Below are 19,681 nucleotides of genomic sequence, written 5' to 3'. Positions count from 1 at the left end.
CTCTTCACTTCATTATCACCTTTAGAAAATGTGGATTTTTGGTGGTGTTAGGTGTCAGAATAGAAATCAGTGGAGTAAACTCAGCCGTCTGTGTCTTCTGATGCTGACTCCATCTTTTCTGTCTGTGCAGAGGCATCAAGTTCTCTCCAGGTCAGAGCGGTGAAGGATTACTGGAATCTCCACGACCCCACCGCCCTCAACCTCCGGGCTGGAGACCTCATTATGGTACTTGTGTCTGTCTGTGTGTGTTTGTTGAGAGAAGCAGGTCTCTTTAAAAGCTGTTCACTACACTGAGTTGTAGCTTCACTCTGCAGCTCTCCTGTTTTGGCTTGATGAGATAAGTTTTGAGTTGTTGCGCCTCGGCAGACTCTTAGTAGTTCTGCCATACTCCTGCTTTATGTTCAGCTGCGGCTCCTGGCCTTCGTCTGTGACAGAAAATAATGAATTTATTTTTCTTTTTTCTCTTTGTTATCTTCATTTATTTCATATAGTGGTTTAAAGCCACTTTGCATCAGAACATTTTCAGATTTGGTTTTCCTTTCAGCCTGTTCATCTCCCCGGATCAGATACATTGGGTGAGGGAGCGGGGTGTAGTAGTGCCACTGTTTTTTGGTGCAACTGCCGGTTAGTGCCAAAGTCAGTAACTTTCAGATTCTACCACGTATCAACCCACCGTAACGTGGGATTTTTGAAACCAGAAGAAACCATATTTGGAGGAGAAGGTGCAGCTGAGGACAAGTGAGGGGTGGATCTGACCTGCTCTGTCCTCTATCCTGATTGTCAGGTTCAGTCTGTCAATCACACGGTAGCCACACCCCAATGCATCCCCTGCTTTATGGTCTATTTTCCTCTAAATGCAGCATAATTTAAAAATTAACATCATGTTGTGTTGAAGAAGACTTGAAACTAGAGACTGAGACATAAACCCATCAGGAAAACTTTGACTGAGGTAATAAATCAAATGAGAAGTAGAGACATTTTCCCATAGACTTCAATACAATCAGATTCTTTTTACAACCAGTGGAGTCGCCCCCCTGATGGTCATTAGATAGAATGAAGCTTTAAGGCTCTTCATCACTGGCTTCACTTTTCAGACCCAGAGTCTACGTCCAGTTTTATAAAAAGTCTATGGATTCTACACATTGTGGCTTAAAAAGAAAACAAATTTATTTGTGAGCAGTGCCTCATCCATATGACCCTGGATTAGCACCACTCAACCGTCCACCCAACAGTTCTCACTGATACTGAGCTCTGTTCGACCATCACTGTCCTCAGTACCAGCTCCAGGTAACTCACAGTGAAACTGTGGGCTTTAACTGATCATCACAAATACAAAGGTTTGCATCTTATAGACAGTAGGAGATTTTTGTAATTTTCTGCCTGTTTAGCTAAACTTTACTGATACTAGGATCAGTCTGCACAGTATCAGCCTGAGCCAACAGATGCTGAGTTGAGCTGCACAGTTAATTGAAAATCACAGAAGCTCCACTTTTTTGATGAAGGTAAAAAAGACCATAAACAATTGATGTTGAGACCCAACAAAAATCAGAATCAGAATCACAATCAGTTTTATTGCCAAGCATGTTTTCACATACAAGGAATTTCTTCTGGTGATTGGTGCAATTGATCAGCAACAGTGGGGCTCTCTAGCCTTGTTGATAAGGCTAATAGCAGATGGGAAGAAGCTATTTTTGTGGCGAGAGGTTTTGGTCCTGAAGGACCGCAGCCTCCTGCCAGAGGGGAGTGTCACAAAGAGTTTGTGTCCAGGGTGGGAGGAGTCAGCTACAATCTTCCCTGCACGCCTCAGAGTCCTTGAGGTGTACAGGTCCAGGAGGGACGGAAGATTGCAGCCAATCACCTTCTCAGCAGAGTGGATGATACGCTGCAGTCTGTTATTGTCCCTCTCCGTGGCAGCAGCGTACCAGATGGTGATGGAGGAGGTGAGGATGGACTCAATGATGGAGGTGTAGAAGTTCACCATCATAGTCCTTGGCAGGTTGAACTTCTTCAATTGCCTCAGGAAATACATCCTCTGCTGAGCTTTTTTGATGAGGGAGCTGATGTTTAGCTCCCATTTGAGATCCTGTGTGATGGTGGTTCCCAAGAAGCGGAAATGCTCCACGGTAGCCACGGGGGAGTCACACAGGGAGATGGGGGTGGGTGGGGCTGGGCTCTTCCTGAAGTCCACTATCATCTCCACTGTCTTCAGAGCGTTTAGCTCTAGGTTGTTCTGCCTGCACCAGGTCACCAGACGCTCAGTCTCCCACCTGTAGACAGACTCATCGCCATCAGAGATGAGTCCAATGAGAGTGGTGTCGTCTGCAAACTTCAGGAGCTTGACAGACGTCAAAAAAAATCACGTCATCATCATTAAAAAAACTTTGTCTGTAAAAAAATGAAATGAAAAAGTGATCAACTGAAATTGTGACTCATCTCAATCACAATCTCTGCCAAAATAATCACAATATGATATATTTTTGTTTTTTCCCATATCATTCAGCCCTAATGCTGAGTGTCAGGAACAAAACTGAGACTGAGTTGTGACAGGTGACTGTTTGTTATTGTGTCGGCTGTCACATGATGGATAGATTTTTTTTTCTCTTTTCTAGTTTGACAGTTTTTACCACATTCTGTGGCACTGACCTGTAGTGACACAGAGTGGCTGAATGAACTCAGCTGTAAACACTGCGATGTTGTGGAAGTCAGTTCCACATCCTTCCAGTGACCTCTGTACCGTCACGCAAGTCGTGAAAGTCTGCAAGCTGTAATTTATCAGGGTCCGACATGTGAGCTGTCGTCTGTGTGTCGACCAAGAATTTGTGGCTCTTTGATCACCGTCTCAGAAGAACACGGTGTTGTCTGATCTTGACAAAAAAAAAATAAAAAATAGAGCCTCAGAGAGAAAGAAGCACAGAGAGTCACCTCTTGACATAGTTAAAGTCTGTTTTTCTGAGTCACTCTGGACTAATACATTTGGAGACAGAAACTTCCCTCTTTCATGCAGTGTTTTTCAAAAACACTGCAGTGTGGATTTCTCTTAATGTTCACATATCACATATTCACTGTGCTGCCCCTTTTTCAAGTGAAGGCTTGTTGTGTTGTACAGCGAGTGCTTTAACACTGGTCATATACAGGTGTGTTGTATGTGTTTTCCCTGTTTTATTGCGGCTGCTGTAAAATCAGTTCAGCTGAAATTCAGTCTACAGCTTGTTGCAGCTGCTTCCCTCAGTGGCAGTGGAATCACAGGATTAGGAGATGCAGATTTTTGTGAGTGGAGTCCTGTTGTTAGGATTTGTGTGGGATGTTGTGGGGTAATTTAGTGAACCCTGAGCAGGAGCAGAGAAACAGGCGCTAACTTGTTGCTGTCACTCTCTCATTACCAGCTTGTTTGCTCGTTCCCTCACACGATGTTTGCACTAATTCATGCATGTGCGTGCATTTGTGCGTGTTTATCTGTTTACTGATGTGTATTTTGATATCTTTATACAAGTCATTGTGACATCCCAGACTCCAGTATGAACTCATGTGTTGTTGTGCTGCTGTGTCTTGTCAGGGCAGAGGTGTTTTTTTTTTTTTTTGTCCTCTGCAGGCATTTTGTTAACACTCACAATGAATAGACTGTGCATTTCCAGCTCATTGGCTCTCTCATTATGGTCTTAAAAGCATGCCTGGAGGAGTCACACACATGACACGCATACTTAAGAGCTGATGTGTAGTTGACAAGAGAAAATGTTTGGAAAGCTGTTTTTGTTCCCCACAAAGGGAAAATAAATTTTAACAGTCACCAAAGTTACGGTTAAATTAATTGACAGTGATTGTTTGTGTTCTACAGTCTGATCTGATTGTGAGTTGTTGCGAGGATAATGCTGGTTGCAGTCTCACACACACACACACACACACACACACACACACACACACACACACACACACACACACACACACACACACACACACACACACACACGTCTCAGCCGCTCTGTGCTCATGATTTGTTGGTATCAGGTCCTGGAGCAGCACTCAGACGGCCGGTGGAAAGGTCACATCCATGACAGCCAGCGGGGCACGGACCGGGTGGGCTTCTTCCCCCCCTCAGTGGTGGAGGTCCTCAGCAGACGAGCAGGTAGACAAACACAACATCTGCATGAACTTCAACACACTCAGTGGTACAGAAATGTGTCGCTGCCACGTCAGAAAAAAAAGGATCAGTATCACGTTATATAAAAACTTTATTGTTATAACAAGATGTTTTCAAGTTGTTATCACATTATAACAAGAAACCTTTCTTGTTATAACAATATAATGTTTATATTTTTGTAACAAAAGTTTACTCTGACAAACTACAACAGCAAAGAACATAGCAAGTGTAGCAGGGGTTGGTTTTGAAGCAAAAGAAAATGTCAGGGTCACCAAGGTCAAAATAACAAACAAAACTCCCCATGCTATCTAGGAACTAAATCTCAGGTAACCTACACAGCCAAACAAAAAGACATCAATACATCAATAAAGTGGCCTGTTCAGCAGAAACACTTAGAAACACAGTCAATACACAAGGACACAAACAAATCCTACTCACAAGGTCCAAAAAACAACCACAGCAACAACACAACAGATTAATAGGCAGCTTGGTGGCCAAAGAGGGGAGGAACAGCAGTTCTGGGAGGCTGATGTCCACTGATGAGGAAGTGACAAACAGTTGACCATGATCTGGCACAAGCTCCAGGTGAGACGGTTCAGGCAGCCAGTGAGGGAAAGAGGAGGGGGGCGGGGCAAACCTGCAACTCACTTGGAAAACACACTGGGACATCAGTGGACATAACAATGGCTCATTTACAGGATTTGATTAAGTTCTGTTTCATGCTTGGGTTGAGACATGGAGAGATTCTGTTGTTATGACACAAATGATCCCTCTCTCCTGCCGTAGTCAGTTTAGACAATGAGCTACAACCCAGTTTTCATCAAAACGAGCTGTCGTCGGAGCTGAAACAACACTGGTCTCTATGTGCAGCCAGCTGTGAGTCGAGGGCTCAGGGGCTGTCTGCAAAGTGCAGCAACGAAAACAGATACTACAAAAAAAATCAGTATCTTCCTTCTCATTCACTGTGTTGTCTCGAAAATCTTCTCACATCAGTAGTCTCCTGTTGGTTGTATCACAACACTTCATTTGGAAAAGTGTGTTTTTTCATTATTTGGGGGATTTTTTATTAGGAATAATGTTTAATAACGTCACTGTTATGCACTCTATACGTCGTAATAACTTAAAAAAACATAAAACATTTCCTCCATCTCAGAGATGACTTTGATCTGTGGCCTCGTTTAACCCCAAACTCACAGGAAGTGGAGGCTGAATTACCAACCAGGCAGAGCAGTCAGCTGCCCCACTGTTCTGCCCTGTAGGGCACATACACAATATAAACATGGAGACAGGTGGCAGTTAAGGTCATGGAGGCACGTTTTTGCCCTGGATCAGGTTTATACAGCCACACCCACAGCCCCATACTTGATATCACTCCATTAACTACAGCAGCTCCACATTACAGTGCTGAATAAAGAATCCATGCACTGATATGCTAATAATACTGATGAGAACTGTGAAAATGTGCCACTTATTTGCAGTGAAACACCAGATAACATGGACTTGACATATGGAGCAAAAGACTAAATGCTCACTATCATATCATCCTCTGACTATAATAACTCAGGGTCACAGGGCCATATTAGACTTGGTACACTGGGGGGTTGAGCTGCCAGAGTGGTGTTAAAAGGGCTAACTTGACCCAGGGCAATGGTTATATCTGGGCTAAGAATATATCTCGCCACTTGTACACAAGCAGGATCTGTCATGTTGGCATGCGTGGTCACTGGGGGGTTCAGCGAGCTTGTAAATCATCTGATTTAATCCCTGTGAATAAAAGGAATATGAGCCCCGTGTTTGTTTTGCAGCTGTAAAGCCACTGACATTCAAACAGCGGGACCAGCTCAGCGAGGGGCCCAGCAGCAGCAGCAGACACAGACACACAGACACGCAGACACACACGCACACACACACACACACACTCACACACACACACAAGATAAAACACTTCAGTTCTAGGTCCTCAACAAACCAGGCTGCACACACACATATGCAGGCACTCACACACATTAATAGGATTACTATGGCCAGATTGCCGAGTGTCAGCTCAGTGCTAAAGCCCTCACAGTCTACGTTGGAATATTATGTGCTCTGTGTGTGTGTGTGTGTGTGTGTGTGTGTGTGTGTGTGTGTGTGTGTGTGTGTGTGTGTGTGTGTGTGTGTGTGTGTGTGTGTGTGTGTGTGTGTGTGTGTGTGTGTGTGTGTTTGCTCATGCTTGAGGGAGAAGAGACAAGAGAAAGAGAGTTTGACTTAAAGTCGGTGACAGGCTCTTTGCTTATGAGGCAAACTCAGCAGTGTGTGTGTGTGTGTGTGTGTGTGTGTGTGTGCGTGCGTGTGCGTGTGCGTGTGCGTGCGCCTGAGCTCTGTGATAATGTCAATGGTGGGAACCATGGACCAACAACAGACAAAGGAGGAGTAAGCCCTCTCTGCGTCGTTGGTGATCTCACGCTCCCTTTGAGCAGCGTCTTATGTAACCAGAGGGATTTACAGTGAATCTGCGGTTTTTCCATAAACTCAATGAACATGACGAAGTTCACGATGTCATCTCACACCTGTGCATGCAGCTCAAACTCACCAGCACACATGCATGTGCAGGATCCACTTTCCCTCACTCATGCATGTCTGTCTCCACCCAAACCTGTCTCCCTGACCCCAGGGGGCACCCTCTCCCGCCAAGCCTCAATGCCCTGCCAACGACAACACTTTGCATCCAGAGCTCCTCCCTCAAGCCACGGCCCCTCCTTTCAGACTGATGACTCACACACCCATGGCTATGATCCTTCAGGTACACACAAACACACACACTTCTAACACTCTGGTTTCTTTTCACCACCTGTGTCACATTCATACCCCCCAGGTCTCACATTTCCCCTCCAAACACCACCCTGATCCCCGTCTCCTCTGGATCAGTCCTGTGGTGAGCTTGGTAGATCCAGTCCCAGCTCTACAGTGTGCAGGGTAACAGTGAGTGTGGGTCTAAAGTGTGTGTGTGTGTTTGTTAGGTGCTCCACCTGGCAGTCAGCTCTCAGCCCCAGCTAGTCCTGCTAGCCCCACTCAGGACATTTGGGTCCTCAGGAGCTCTCCCACTGGTAAGAGTGTGTGGTCCCAAACGCCTGCCCACCCCCCAAATCCTGACCCTGTGTGAACCCGTAGACCAGCTCCAGCCCCTGATAAACGGGGCCTCTGTGAGGAAGCTTATTCCCATCTTTATCCTTTTATATCCCAAAGTCTTGACCTTGCGATGCCACCCTGCAAATCCCTCCCCCTCCCCCTCCGCCTCCACCACCCCACACTCACTACTCACACCCCCAGTGATCCAGTAACAATAACCACAGTTATTTTCCCTCAGCAGGACATAACAGTAAGTATCTCCTTCAGAGCCTTTTCTTTGACTCCAGTGTTTTTTGTTGGTATCAGGTTTTCTGCAGCTTGTTGGTGCATCTGCCTCCACCCCAGCAAAAACTTTAAAAAACAACTGAAACAAGTCATTTCCTGTGGTGCTGAGTTTAGACATTTGTATTTTTTTTTTAGTTTTTCTTTTAATAAGCACAGAGATAATATAACCAGATCATTCATGAATAAATAATAATAAGTAACAGGGAAGATTATTTGCTTTTTTTTTTTTAAGAGTGAGACGTGAAGACAGCTGCCAGTCTCATGTCTTTGTGTGACGTATGAAGCTTGAGGCGGGAGGTAATTTTCCATCTCAGCATAACAGCTCAGTAATTAACACATTGTGTGTGTTGTTTGCTTAATCTTAGACATAAACAGACTGTGAAAATGACAGTTGGTGTCTTTAGGAAGGTTTGAACTGACTGCACTACAGCTCTTTTCTAGTCTGACTGACCACTCAAAAAGCTTAATGCAGCGCTTTTCTACCGTACACACACAATCACCCACCGATGATGCATCGGGGCAATTCAGGGTTCAGTATCTTGCCTAAGGACACTTCGAAATGCAGAGTGGAGGCGCTGGGAGTCGAACCACTGACCCTCTGATTGGTGGATGATCCTGAACCACAGCCACAGGAGTTACATGAAGGTAACTGCAGCTAAAATTACGAATAGTTTATATTTCGAGGTTTGGGATGATATCTGATAATATCCAATTTCGATATTCCCGCCATATGCACATTTTTCATAACCCCCCCATGCATATTATTGTATATCGGCTGTGATCAAGATATTAATGTGTAGGTTAAACAAACACGATCTACAACAAGTGAGTTTTGGAGTTTTTGCACTTTGCACAGAGCAGCTGGTTGCCCCTGCCTCCAGTCTTTATGCTAAGCTAAGCTAATTACCTCTCAGCCTTAGCTCCATAGTTGCACACAGATATGAGAGTTTTTTTCATTTAACATTTGCAAATAAATGTAATTCCTAAAATGTCAAACTACTCCTCAGGGTGAAGAGAACTGAATGAAATCATGACTTGTTAAAGTAGTTTTTTGTTTTTTGCAGTGCACTCAGACCACAGACTTTTATCAGTGAATTACACTCTACAATTTTTCTTCCTCTCTCCCAGTTTCTGAGCTCTCAAAGTCTCACTTTACTCTGCAACGACTCTCTCTCTCTCTGTGTTTTTTTTCTGTTTCTTCTTGTTTTCTTGTTTCTCTCTCTCTCTCAGGTGACAGGAACAGCGTTGGCAGTGCTGGCAGTGTGGGCAGCAGTCGCAGCGCCGGCAGTGGCCAGAGCTCTGAAAGCAGCCACAAGCAGAACGGGACTCAAAACCGCCACAACTCTGACACTGGAAAGGTTAGACCTGCTCAGAGAGACCACAATGTTACTTACAAATAACAGCAAGCCATTGGACTGTAATACTGAAACACAAAGGGTTAGAAAATTTTTATCTATTAATCTTGAACTCACCATGAAAACTGTGGATCAAAGGTCTTCAGATACAGATTTGCTTGTTGTATAATTTCCCTAAAATCTTCCTGTGACATGTTGAAACATGTCAGAATGAAACAGATGATTTTTTTCACTGGTAAAAAGCAAAAGAATGAAGATTTTATTACTGAATAAACTGACCTGCTCAGGTGGAGTTTTCTGTGTGCAGATGGCTCCCTCTGCTGGTGAACCAGGAGACCACCTCCACACTGCAGGAGCCGACCGCAGCAAACAGGTTGACGGATCCACAGGTAAGTGAAGGAATCAGTGAAACATCAGACATCTGTGTTTTTTGTCTGTTTCATCTCCTTTTGAATTTTTTTTTAAATAAAGTTGAAATATTTGAGGAAACAGCTGTAATTTAATGAGAAAAACAAGACAAGAAAAAAGTCATAATATCATGAAAATAAAGTCTTAGTATTAGAATAAAAATATTTATTTTGGAGAAAAGCATGTTGTTTTATATAAGTTATGTGCAGGTTATTATTAGATTGGGTCAGGACTGTTTCCTTCAAATAACCCCACCTCCTCTCTCAGCCAGAGACAGTTCTCCCTTCCTCATAAACCAGGGCTTTAATCCTTTTCTGAGGTATTGTGATTGGTTTCATTTCTTTTAAGTGTGGGAAACTTAAGATCATACACATTATTATTTTTTTGAGTGGTTTTGGCATTTATTATTATCATTTATTTATTACATGTGATATGCAGCTGCACATCCTTGTCATTCACATCTTAAAATATCTTAAATGTTTGACTCTATGTTGACATGTTACAGCATTTTCTTGTAAAACTGTAAGATTTTTTAACTTGAAATACTACGCCTCCCTCTGGTAAATGTATTTTTTTCTTGTAATATGACTTTTTCTTGTAAATTTGGACGGATAATGATTTTTATGGCATTTTCCCATAAATAATTGACTTCACACTTGCAGAACTGCAGGTTCTCTTTCTCCTTATATTATGACATTTTCTATTGGAAATGTTTGATTTTGTTCTCAATGTATTGGAGTAGTATTTCTTCTTTTAATATTATGACTTTATTCACTTAATATTATGACTTTTTCCTTCAAATGTTTGGACTTTCTGTCCTCGAAATCTCAGATGTTTTACTCCAACAGCGTCTCAACAATCTGTCATTCCTTTCACTTTTATTTTGAAGGGATAAAATATTTATTTCTGTCTTGAAAAAACAGGTAAGAGGGAAAACTTAACTTAAACCACTTTTAGGATCCGTATCCAAGGCACACATGATGGTAAACAGCGTCAAAGACCAGAGAGATCCTGTTTGTGTAACATCACTTTACCTGAGGAATGTAGCTGCAGCGCTTTGGTTCTGCAGACTGAGTTTTTACCGGCGTCAGTCTGAGAGGAAATGAGATGAAGGGAGTGAGAATGGACTCACCTCACCTCACCACAGAAACCAATAAAACCAGCAGAGTCTCTCAGTCACACAACACATAAAGCACTTGATCACCTCTCAAAGGAAACAATAAAGAGCAGGAAAATGTGTCAGATCTGAGCAGCAGGTGCAGAAGTCACTGTTTCTGCTGAGAAGGGGCTTTTCAAAATATTAGGGGATGACATGGTAGATAGAGCCAAGGGACGCTGTTGACCTCAGGGTGAGTAGGAGGGAGGGAGGGGTCGGAGGGAGGAGACAGGAAGGAGCAGAGCACATCTGTTAAATGAAGGAGAAACAGAGAAACAGAAGAAATGTGTGTAGTGTGATGCAGGACAGGCTGAGGGTAGGATGAAGTGCCAAACGTCAGGAGCTCTGCCGCTCTCGTTCCTCCTGAGGGGTAAGAAGTCATGTACCGATCTGATGTTGTTGTCAGAGGATTTGTTCACACTTTACATGAAGGAGGAGGCAGAGGGAGACAGTGAAGATGATTCTCCTGATGGACTGATACTGTTCTGAACTTCTATGAAGAATTATTCAGGACCTGTTGAAAATGTCTGTACCCTTCAAATGTGACAGGCTCTTTTAAAGAATTAATTCTAGACTTGTATTGTTATATAATATTGATGTCGAAGAAGAAGAAGAAGAGTGTGTCTCGACCTAAATTTGAAGATGAAGTTTTGTCTTTCACCCTGAGGACAAATACTGTACCTCTTCACTAGATGCTGTTTAATCAAATTTGACAACATAGCTGTCACAACAAGACTGTGATTGAGGCTTCAGACCAAAAGCAAACAGTTTGTACGAAGTAGAGAATATAATGATCCTACAAAGCAGCTGGAGCTAGGAGCTAACAACTAATTTGATGTTTTTCTGCAACATTTTGTTTTTAAAATTAAAGTCCTGATAGAGTCACATAAATGTGGGAATTCATAGATGCTCAAATGAACTTATCCTCTGTTCCTCTCTGCCGTCATAACTTTGTCTGCTCATCAGTGTCAGTCATGTTGAATGTTCATGGTGGAGGTCAGAGGTTATAATGTCCATTTACTGCTTCAAACAGCAAACAGTGTGAGCTGTGAAGGCTAACTGTTTACCCCTGTTTGCAGTCTTCATGCTAAGCTAAGCTAATAGCTTCTTGACTCCAACTTATACATTTCTGTAATCAGATGAGTTTTCCCATCTGCCTGAACACTGCATAGTTTCTCTGTGTGTTCAGAGCTGTTCTATCGATAAAGGTTATTGAGCATGGTGCTAATTAAAAGGTAGATGGATCCTGTCAGCGTGGACGAGCAGAGAGAGAACGGCGTGGTCAAACATTCACCTCAGGCTAAAGACAGGAAACGATTCCTAAGAGATCTGAGAGAGAGGAGCCATGGCTCAGTGGGTTTTCAGAGCAGGTAGATAACACAGCTTCACTCACCTGGAGAGACCCAAAACACACCTCACCCATCCCCCATCACACATACACACACACACACACACACACACACACACACACACACACCCCTGTATGGAGAAAACTGTTGACTCTTTGTCCTGTCTTCCTCTGGATGAGCCTCTTGTTTCCTTCAGTGACCCTGCAGTCACTCTCAATGAACCATCTGTGTGTGTGTGTGTGTGTTTTCTAGGTGGTTCCCGTCGGCAGGTGAACGGCACACCTCAGAAAGGCTTCATTAGGCCAGAGCACCTTCTGGAGGGCAAGGTGAGTTGTGTGTGTGTGTGTGTGTGTGTGTGTGTGTGTGTGTGTGTGTGTGTGTGTGTGTGTGTGTGTGTGTGTGTGTGTGTGTGTGTGTGTGTGTGTGTGTGTGTGTGTGTGTGTGTGTGTGTGTGTGTGTGTGTGTGTGTGTGTGGGGTTAAGTCTCATAAACCTCCCTCCTCTCTGTCGTCAGGACTCTGAGGCCATCTATCAGTGGCTGTGTGAGTTCCAGTTGGAGCAGTACACATCCAACTTCATCAGTGCAGGATATGACGTCCCGACCATCAGCAGGATGACCCCTGAGGTGTGTGTCAGTGTCACAGTCAGAATTTTGAGTGTTTGACTTTAACACAGATGAGAAAACAGTTTGATTACTTTACAGCACAGAGAGAAAAGGGTGGAGCCAAAGCTTTCTGAACTTCTGGTGATTCAAGGGAGTGAGAACAAAATCACTTCTAATATGTTGATTTTCTGTCGTACAGTTGTGTCCGTAATATAACAAACAACCAGAGGGAGACAAGAAAAATCCTCTTTACAGTGTTTGGAGGAAACACTAATTCTAACTGAAGGTGAAAGGCCGAGCTTAATGATGACCTCTGACCTGATTGGGTTTCTGTTGTGAATTATTTTCACCAGAATATCACAATTAATCTTCCTCTATTGTATAAAAAATAACAAATTTTACTATGATATATGAAAATTGCTACATAAGGCATCTTCAGGTCGCTATGGTGACAAGCAAAACGAAGCACTGCACTGCAGACAGTTTCAGATAGTTTCACACTGAATTTAGAAAGAACAGCTTACCAGTAAAAAACTAAACCAAACAAACTGATAAACATATTTACTCATCTGACATCACAGGCAGCAAATACACAAATACTGCAAGTTTTACACAAGACAATGGAGATTTACAGGGGACACTTAAATGTGTGATGTGATATTGTCAGGGTTACCCTGTAAAGTGCCTTGAGCTAATGTATCTTATGATTTGGTACAAATAAAATAAAATTGAATTAAATTGACTTGAATGGGAAAATGCTTTTTTTTTTTTTTTTGGCAACATTTTTAGCCTGCTGTTTGTTTTTTCTCTGTTTGCTTATGTTTCTCTCTGTTGTTCATCTCTTACCATCCTCTACCTCTATACTTTTTTTTCATCCTCATATTGTCATATTTGTTTTTGGCCAAATAAAAATTTGACCAAATTTTTCTAAAATTGAGAAATGCACATTTTATATTCATCTTCTTGAGTTATATACTAACACATTACTTATTTAAAGAAAATTCAAACTCTATACAATATAAACCCTGTTGTGCTCATCAGGTATAGAAACTGTAGTCACTGATATTTTCACCATGGTTCGTTATATTTTGGATAATTGTCAATTGTTGATTCTTTGTTTTTACATATCATCTGTTCTTCAGGACCTGACGGCCATCGGAGTGACCAAACCAGGCCACAGGAAGAAGATCTCAATGGAGATCAGCAAACTGAGCATCCCTGAGTGGCTGCCTGATTACATCCCTGTGAGAGAGCACCTCCGTCGTCCCACTCATGTTTTGACATTTATGAAATGCACCTCTTATTATGACTTCATTACTCTGTGTGTGTCTCTGTGTGTTGCTGCAGCCTGACCTGGGGGAGTGGCTCAGTGTGATTGGACTTCCTCAGTACCAGAAGAGATTGTGTGACAACGGCTACGACTCCATTACTATAGTCAAAGACATCACCTGGGAGGACCTGCAGGAGATCGGCATCACCAAACTGGGTGAGAGAGGAGACCAGACTCTGTCTTTTTATGGAATAATTAGATGATGTGACTGTGACCTGTTGGAACCTTTGGTCTGTGTCTCAGGTCATCAAAAGAAGCTGATGTTAGCAGTGAAGAGACTCTGTGATCTTCAGCGCTCTTGTAACCATGCCGACAGAACTGGAGGCGGGACTCTCAGACGGAAGCCCCCCGCCGCTCTGGAGCTGGTGGCTATCGAACACACACCAACACACAACGTGCACGCTCACATGCACTCTGGCGCTCCTGCTGACAACTGCTGCCCCTCCCCTCGCACCCCTCGGGCCCTGCTCTCCTTCCAGGACAGCGAGCTGAGCAGCGAGCTGCAGAGCGCCATGATGGGCAGGGCGGCGGGAGGCGCCGCAGAGACATTTGTTATCAGGGGCGTGACCTCTGCGGTGGCTACATCCGCCATGTCAGTCAGTCAGGAGAGCATCAGTACGCGGTCACGTGGCTCAGGGAATTCTGGGAATTCTGGACATTCAAATTCAGGATATTCTCAGGAGCAGCAAGCCGCAGCCAGGAGCTCCAGCCGGTCTGAGGAGAGTCTGGGGGGCGGAGGAGGGGAGGAGGTCAAGCGTGGAGGAAGTAGACAGAGACCGACTGAGATGTGGGAGCACCAGAGTCGGTCTGTGACTCCCAGCAAACTCCCCTTCTCCCCCCTCACACCTCCACTGACCCCGAGCAAGATGCCTCGCTTTGCCTACCCGGCCGTCCCGCCCAAGGCCAAACACTTCCAGTCCCCTACCCGCCACTACCAGCCTCAGCACCAACCCCCCTCCTCCCCCTCCTCTCCATCCCTGCAGCCCTCCCCCACTCACAAGGCCTTCAGTTACATCCAGGCTCAAACAGGAGGCGTCAACGGGGCTCCACGTGTGCTGTCCAAGCCTCTGCCTGGAGCGGTCGCTCTCCTGGGGCCCTGGCCTGGACAGGCCCCAGCCAATGACACCCAGAGGGGCCCCCACAAGAAGCGAGCCCAAAGCCTGACTCGCTACGCCCTGTCTGATGGCGAGCCAGACGAAGACGACGACCTGGCTCCCCCCTGCACCTCTGCTTCCTCTGCAGCCATGCCCTCTTACGCCACCTTGTCCCGCAGACCAGGGCGCGGGCACACCAGTGCCACCGGGGCCCAACGCCACATCAACCGCAGCCACTCCTTCGCGGTGCGCTCCCGACGCAAAGGCCCGCCCCCGCCACCACCCAAGAGGATGAGCTCGGTTGGCGGCAGTCCAGCACGCCAACCAGGAAACGGGAAAGTGGTGGAGCCAGAGGTGAAGGGAGGGGTGGAGATGGAGAGCGCAGGCAGCGTGAGGAGCATCGCAGCCCGGCTGGAGGGAAGCAGCAGCAGTCCGTCCAGGAGGATAGACATCCCCCCACCAGCACACATCCCTGCATCTCCTGTTTTCAGCCCCGTTCCCTCCCCCATTCCACACGGACTTCCTCCTCACATCGTCCTACAGCACTCTAAACCTGTGCCAGCCTTGGGCGTTGGGGGCTTAAGAAGGCCAGGAAGTGAGAGAACGGAGGGAGATGCTGACAGACAGAGAGGTGGAGGTGCTGAGGGAGCGACTGAGGAGAAAGCAAGAAAAAGTGAGAGAGGATCAAAGAGTGCGTCTCCAAAGCAGAGCTCATGTGACCATCTGCCCTTCGCCGAGGAGGGTAACCTGACCATCAAACAGCGACCCAGGATCGTGGTCGTCACCCGGGGCAATGCTGAAGTTAAGGCTCCTCCAGAGCATCCGGTCCAGACCCCAAGCAGCCTGGAGCTCCCAGAGTTCAATCTGAAAGAGTCTGACACAGTCAAACGACGACACAAACCCAAAGACAAAGACGCATCCACACCTGAGGAGGCGTCTCCACCCAGCAGAGACGACAACCACTCCAACACCCACCCGCAAACCACACACCACAGTGCAAACGCACACAATGATGTCCGGGCACAGAGCGACGAAGAACCTCAGAGAAACGTTTTCCAGAGAGTCGGCTCCATGGGAAAAGGCCTGAAGCCCCCAGTGTCCTCGAAACCCTCCAGTCCTCTCAAACAACCCCCCAGCAGCAAACCAACAACCCCACAGAAAACAGTCTCTCCTGGACAACCCAGTGCACAAACAGCCATCCCCAAACTGACCAGCGTACAGATTCACACAGTGTCCCAGAAGCTGGGGGGCAGCATCCACACACACACCTGTGCCCCCGGCCCCAAAGCTGTGAAGCACCCACAGACAGTGATGTCCAAGCCTGAGAGTCCACACAGAGCTGCTGGTGTTTCTGTATCAAGACTCCCTCAGTTCAGCTCGCCGTCAGCAGCAGGTAACCCCCCCCCCTACACACACACACACACACACACACACACACAGCGTTTACACTTCTCACTTCTCCCACTTCAAATCTAAACCAGCATTTCATCTCCCACAGGACCGAACCTCGCCGGGGTCCACAGCGCCGCCTCAGCTGCTCCATCTTCTCCAGTCCAGGCTCCTTCGTACTCCACCCCTGCACCAGTGGGTCAGGCAGGGCGAGCGGCGACCCCCCAGGCCAGTGGGGCTGCTCCTGAGGTGCTGGCTCACAAGAGGCTGGAACAAACCAGCACGTCACTGGAGGCTGCTCTGAAAGTGGTGGAGAACAAGCTGGCACAGGGGAGCAATGTGGACGGGTAAAGACCTGAGATCTTCACACAAACACACACACAGACACACACACAGACACACACACATCAGTGAGGTGGTGTTGTTTCCACGACAAATTAAGTGTAACTGCAATTTATCTAACTTTGACAGTAGGTTTATAAGGGTCAGTGTGTAAATGCAATTTAAATGCATAGTGGTGCTACAGAGAATCCCCTGTCTGCAAATCATGTTCTACAGATGTGAGGGAACAAGCAAAAATCACATCATCTTTTTTATATTTTTTTTCACAGAAAATAAAATGCAAAAATTACCATTACTACTAAAGCTGTGACTCATATCATAATATCTTTGAAAATAATCACAATATTACTTTTTTTTTTTTGTATCGCTAGTTTTAACTCCAAATAAAGTGGTGTAGATAATCTGGTTTAGATTATCTGGTTAAGATCATCTGGCTAAACTGTTGGTTTATCTACCACAGTCTGGCTGCTCCTGTTTCTTTGCCTGTCAGACTTTTTTTAAATTTATTCTGATCTGAACTGAGATGGTTCCTCATGAGAATCAACAAAGTACTTCAGAGCTTGTTTTTTAGGACCATTGTCAGAAGTGACTCAGCAGGCTGATGCTCCTCTGTCCCGTCTCTTCCTCAGCGGCAGCAGCACGGTGAAGGCTGCAGGAAATATTCTGGATGACATCAGCAACATGTTTGATGACCTGGCTGACCAGTTGGACGCCATGTTGGAGTGACCTCTAAGATCCAGAGACTCCAGCCAACAGGATTCCACCCTGTGATGCTGGTAAGACCAGAGACTGTGGAGCCCAGAACCCAGACTTGACTCTGGACGAGTCACATTTGAGGATTTCCTGCACAAATTTTCCTCAGTCTTGCCCAGTTCAACGCGAGCACTTCGCCTTAGGACACACACCTGGGAATGTTATTGGAGCAGAAACAAAGAGTAGCTGCAAGATCAGCTGCAGATGCCCGTGTGTGTTCACTACATTATCACTAAAGGGAATGAGGGTCCATTAAATTCACATTACCAGTAAATGTATAGATAAGTGTGTGGTGGCACTGTGTATGTGTGTAGTCAGTATCTTTGTACTGAGTGTATTTATACCTCTAAATGTTTGTTTTTTAACAAATGGAGTTCCTATGGACTGATCCACTGTTTAAATCATTCTGGTGTATATTAGCATCACTGTGTTTTATAAATATATCCATGTACACTGCTGCTTATTGTCTATAACATGGGGAAATATTGTTTATTGTATTAAAAGCAGCATATTCCATATTTATGAAGATTTGATTTGACAGGTTTTTACCAAAGTCTTCAGCAGGTTTCGGTCTGTCACTGTCGGTGGAAACACGTTCATCAGTTCTGACTGAAGTCGTTATTCAGAGCGTGTGGAGCTCAGCCCGCCTCCCGTCAACGGTGTGGACGGTGTGGCAGCTCGCCTCAGGGTGCTATGAAGTGAATTTACTGTAACTGTGCTGTTTCCAAAGACAAGGAGACATTTGAACTGTGGGACCTGTTGAAGCATGTTAAGGTGAGGTCGACCAGGTTAATAATCTGTGAGTGACTGAACACTGTAAGAGACTGTGTATCTGTGGAGGAGCCTTGTGTTCGTATGGAGGCTGTAGTGTGCCATCAGAATAGTTAAAGTCAGTTTATACTGTATATTGATATATTTAAAAAAAAAAAAATTAATGAATGAATTAAAATTACATAAAAAATATGCATTATAAAAAAGTAAGAAACATACATTTTCCAATTAATATTTTTATTTCCCTGTTTTATTTTTAAATTAAGAATTGAATTTCAAAATGGAATTACAAGATGAATTTTTTAATCTTTTTGTTATACCATTTACTGTGTCTGCCTGTCATATTTCAGTTTCACAATTCATTAGTTTCTACCTTTAACATTTACAGTTTCTTTTTTCTGATATTTTTTTAGTTTAAACATGCTCCAAAACATATCATGATATGTAGAAGTTCTGCAGTTTGACCTTCTATCCAATCAGAGGAGGCCAAAGTCAGGCGTAGGAGCTGCCGACTACTTTCATTGAGGCTTCAAGCTCATATGAGCTGCTGGCAGACGGTGCTGTCGCTGACTCAGGCTCCTGGTTCCTGCGTCAGCTGAGAGCTAGTTCTGGTTTGACCTCCAGGGTTAGGGTTAGGGTTTAAAGCTACAACCCTAACCCGTGTTGTAGCTTTAAAGATGAAATACGTTGTCTTTAAATGACAAACTGTTAATGTTAAAGCAGGAAACTGAAGCATCTTAAAGTGGAATTTGATTATTAAACATCATTTAGAGACATAATAGAGAAAATAGAAACTACTAATTGGCAAATGTAATTATATTTTTATTCTTTTTTCATGTTGAATTTTATAATGTTTCATTTAAATGAATTTGGCACACACTCCTCGAGACTCCATGCTGCTGCATCTGATTGGCAGCAGCTCCTCCATGTGTTTGAGCCTGTAGTGGGATTAGATATTAGAACCAACTCTGTGAAACAACTGATTCAGGATGCCCAAAGGTTTGTTTTAGCCTGAGATCTCAAAGAGATTCAAAGTTCAACTGTTTCACTGCAGCGAAATTTATGTTTCACTTTACTCCTTTCTTTTATTTCCCCATCGCTCTCCTCTTGATGCACCTTACTGAGTATTCCCTGCACAAAAAGATGAAAAGATGCTTTTATTGTTGATTTTAACTCCACTGTCAGTCATTCACTTACTGTGCGGTCGAATGCTTGTTTGTGAGCCATCCTCTCTCAGTGAGGCCAGTAGAGAAAAGCCATTACCTGAAGCCATCTTTAACCCTTCCTCCTCTGCACTCCCTGAGTTTTGAACTGAAACTAAATCAGGGAGTCGACGTGTTCTGAAGATTTCAAGATGTGAGACGTTTTGACATCAACACTTTAAAGTTTTAGCACTATTTGTTCTTGGATGTTGCTTTTATTAATATTTCCACTGAATTCTGTATCATCCTGGAAATCATTAAAAGGAGAATTTGTACTGAGGACGTGTTGTTTGTTCAGGTGCATGCACACAGGAAACAAAGTGAACGTTAGATTCACTGGAAAGATGTGAGTGGGTGCAAATTTTTGACTTTTTTTTTGGCGTCATCGGTGAAAACGCTGA

The 19,681-nt window shown here is 44.5% G+C and overlaps 1 protein-coding gene across 7 annotated transcripts in view; it reads left to right on the top strand.

Annotated features, from left to right (window-relative positions):
• LOC139609238 (caskin-2-like) overlaps positions 1 to 19,560 on the top strand; it is a 54,944-nt gene extending 35,384 nt beyond the window's left edge. For 5 of the 7 annotated variants that reach the window (XM_071463548.1, XM_071463555.1, XM_071463550.1 and 2 more), the window contains 13 exons: positions 131 to 225; positions 4,003 to 4,120; positions 6,789 to 6,917; positions 7,135 to 7,221; positions 8,759 to 8,886; positions 9,191 to 9,272; positions 12,049 to 12,122; positions 12,310 to 12,420; positions 13,542 to 13,643; positions 13,747 to 13,885; positions 13,973 to 16,216; positions 16,322 to 16,559; positions 17,184 to 19,560. In XM_071463548.1, coding sequence (XP_071319649.1) covers positions 131 to 225; positions 4,003 to 4,120; positions 6,789 to 6,917; positions 7,135 to 7,221; positions 8,759 to 8,886; positions 9,191 to 9,272; positions 12,049 to 12,122; positions 12,310 to 12,420; positions 13,542 to 13,643; positions 13,747 to 13,885; positions 13,973 to 16,216; positions 16,322 to 16,559; positions 17,184 to 17,280 — 3,644 coding nt within the window. In that variant the 3' untranslated portion in view covers positions 17,281 to 19,560. The remainder of the gene's footprint in view (positions 1 to 130; positions 226 to 4,002; positions 4,121 to 6,788; positions 6,918 to 7,134; positions 7,222 to 8,758; positions 8,887 to 9,190; positions 9,273 to 12,048; positions 12,123 to 12,309; positions 12,421 to 13,541; positions 13,644 to 13,746; positions 13,886 to 13,972; positions 16,217 to 16,321; positions 16,560 to 17,183) is intronic. The other 2 variants (XM_071463553.1, XM_071463554.1) reach the window with 2 other exon arrangements.
• Positions 19,561 to 19,681: the final 121 nt, after the last annotated feature.

The sequence above is a fragment of the Trachinotus anak genome, unplaced genomic scaffold (assembly GCF_046630095.1).
Source record: "Trachinotus anak isolate AG129_WGS33_773 ecotype Australia unplaced genomic scaffold, CSIRO_AGI_Tana_v1 ptg000025l, whole genome shotgun sequence".
Taxonomy (NCBI): Eukaryota; Metazoa; Chordata; class Actinopteri; order Carangiformes; family Carangidae; genus Trachinotus; species Trachinotus anak.
Note: the sequence above shows the minus strand (reverse complement) of the source record. Positions and strands in the feature narration are given on the sequence as shown.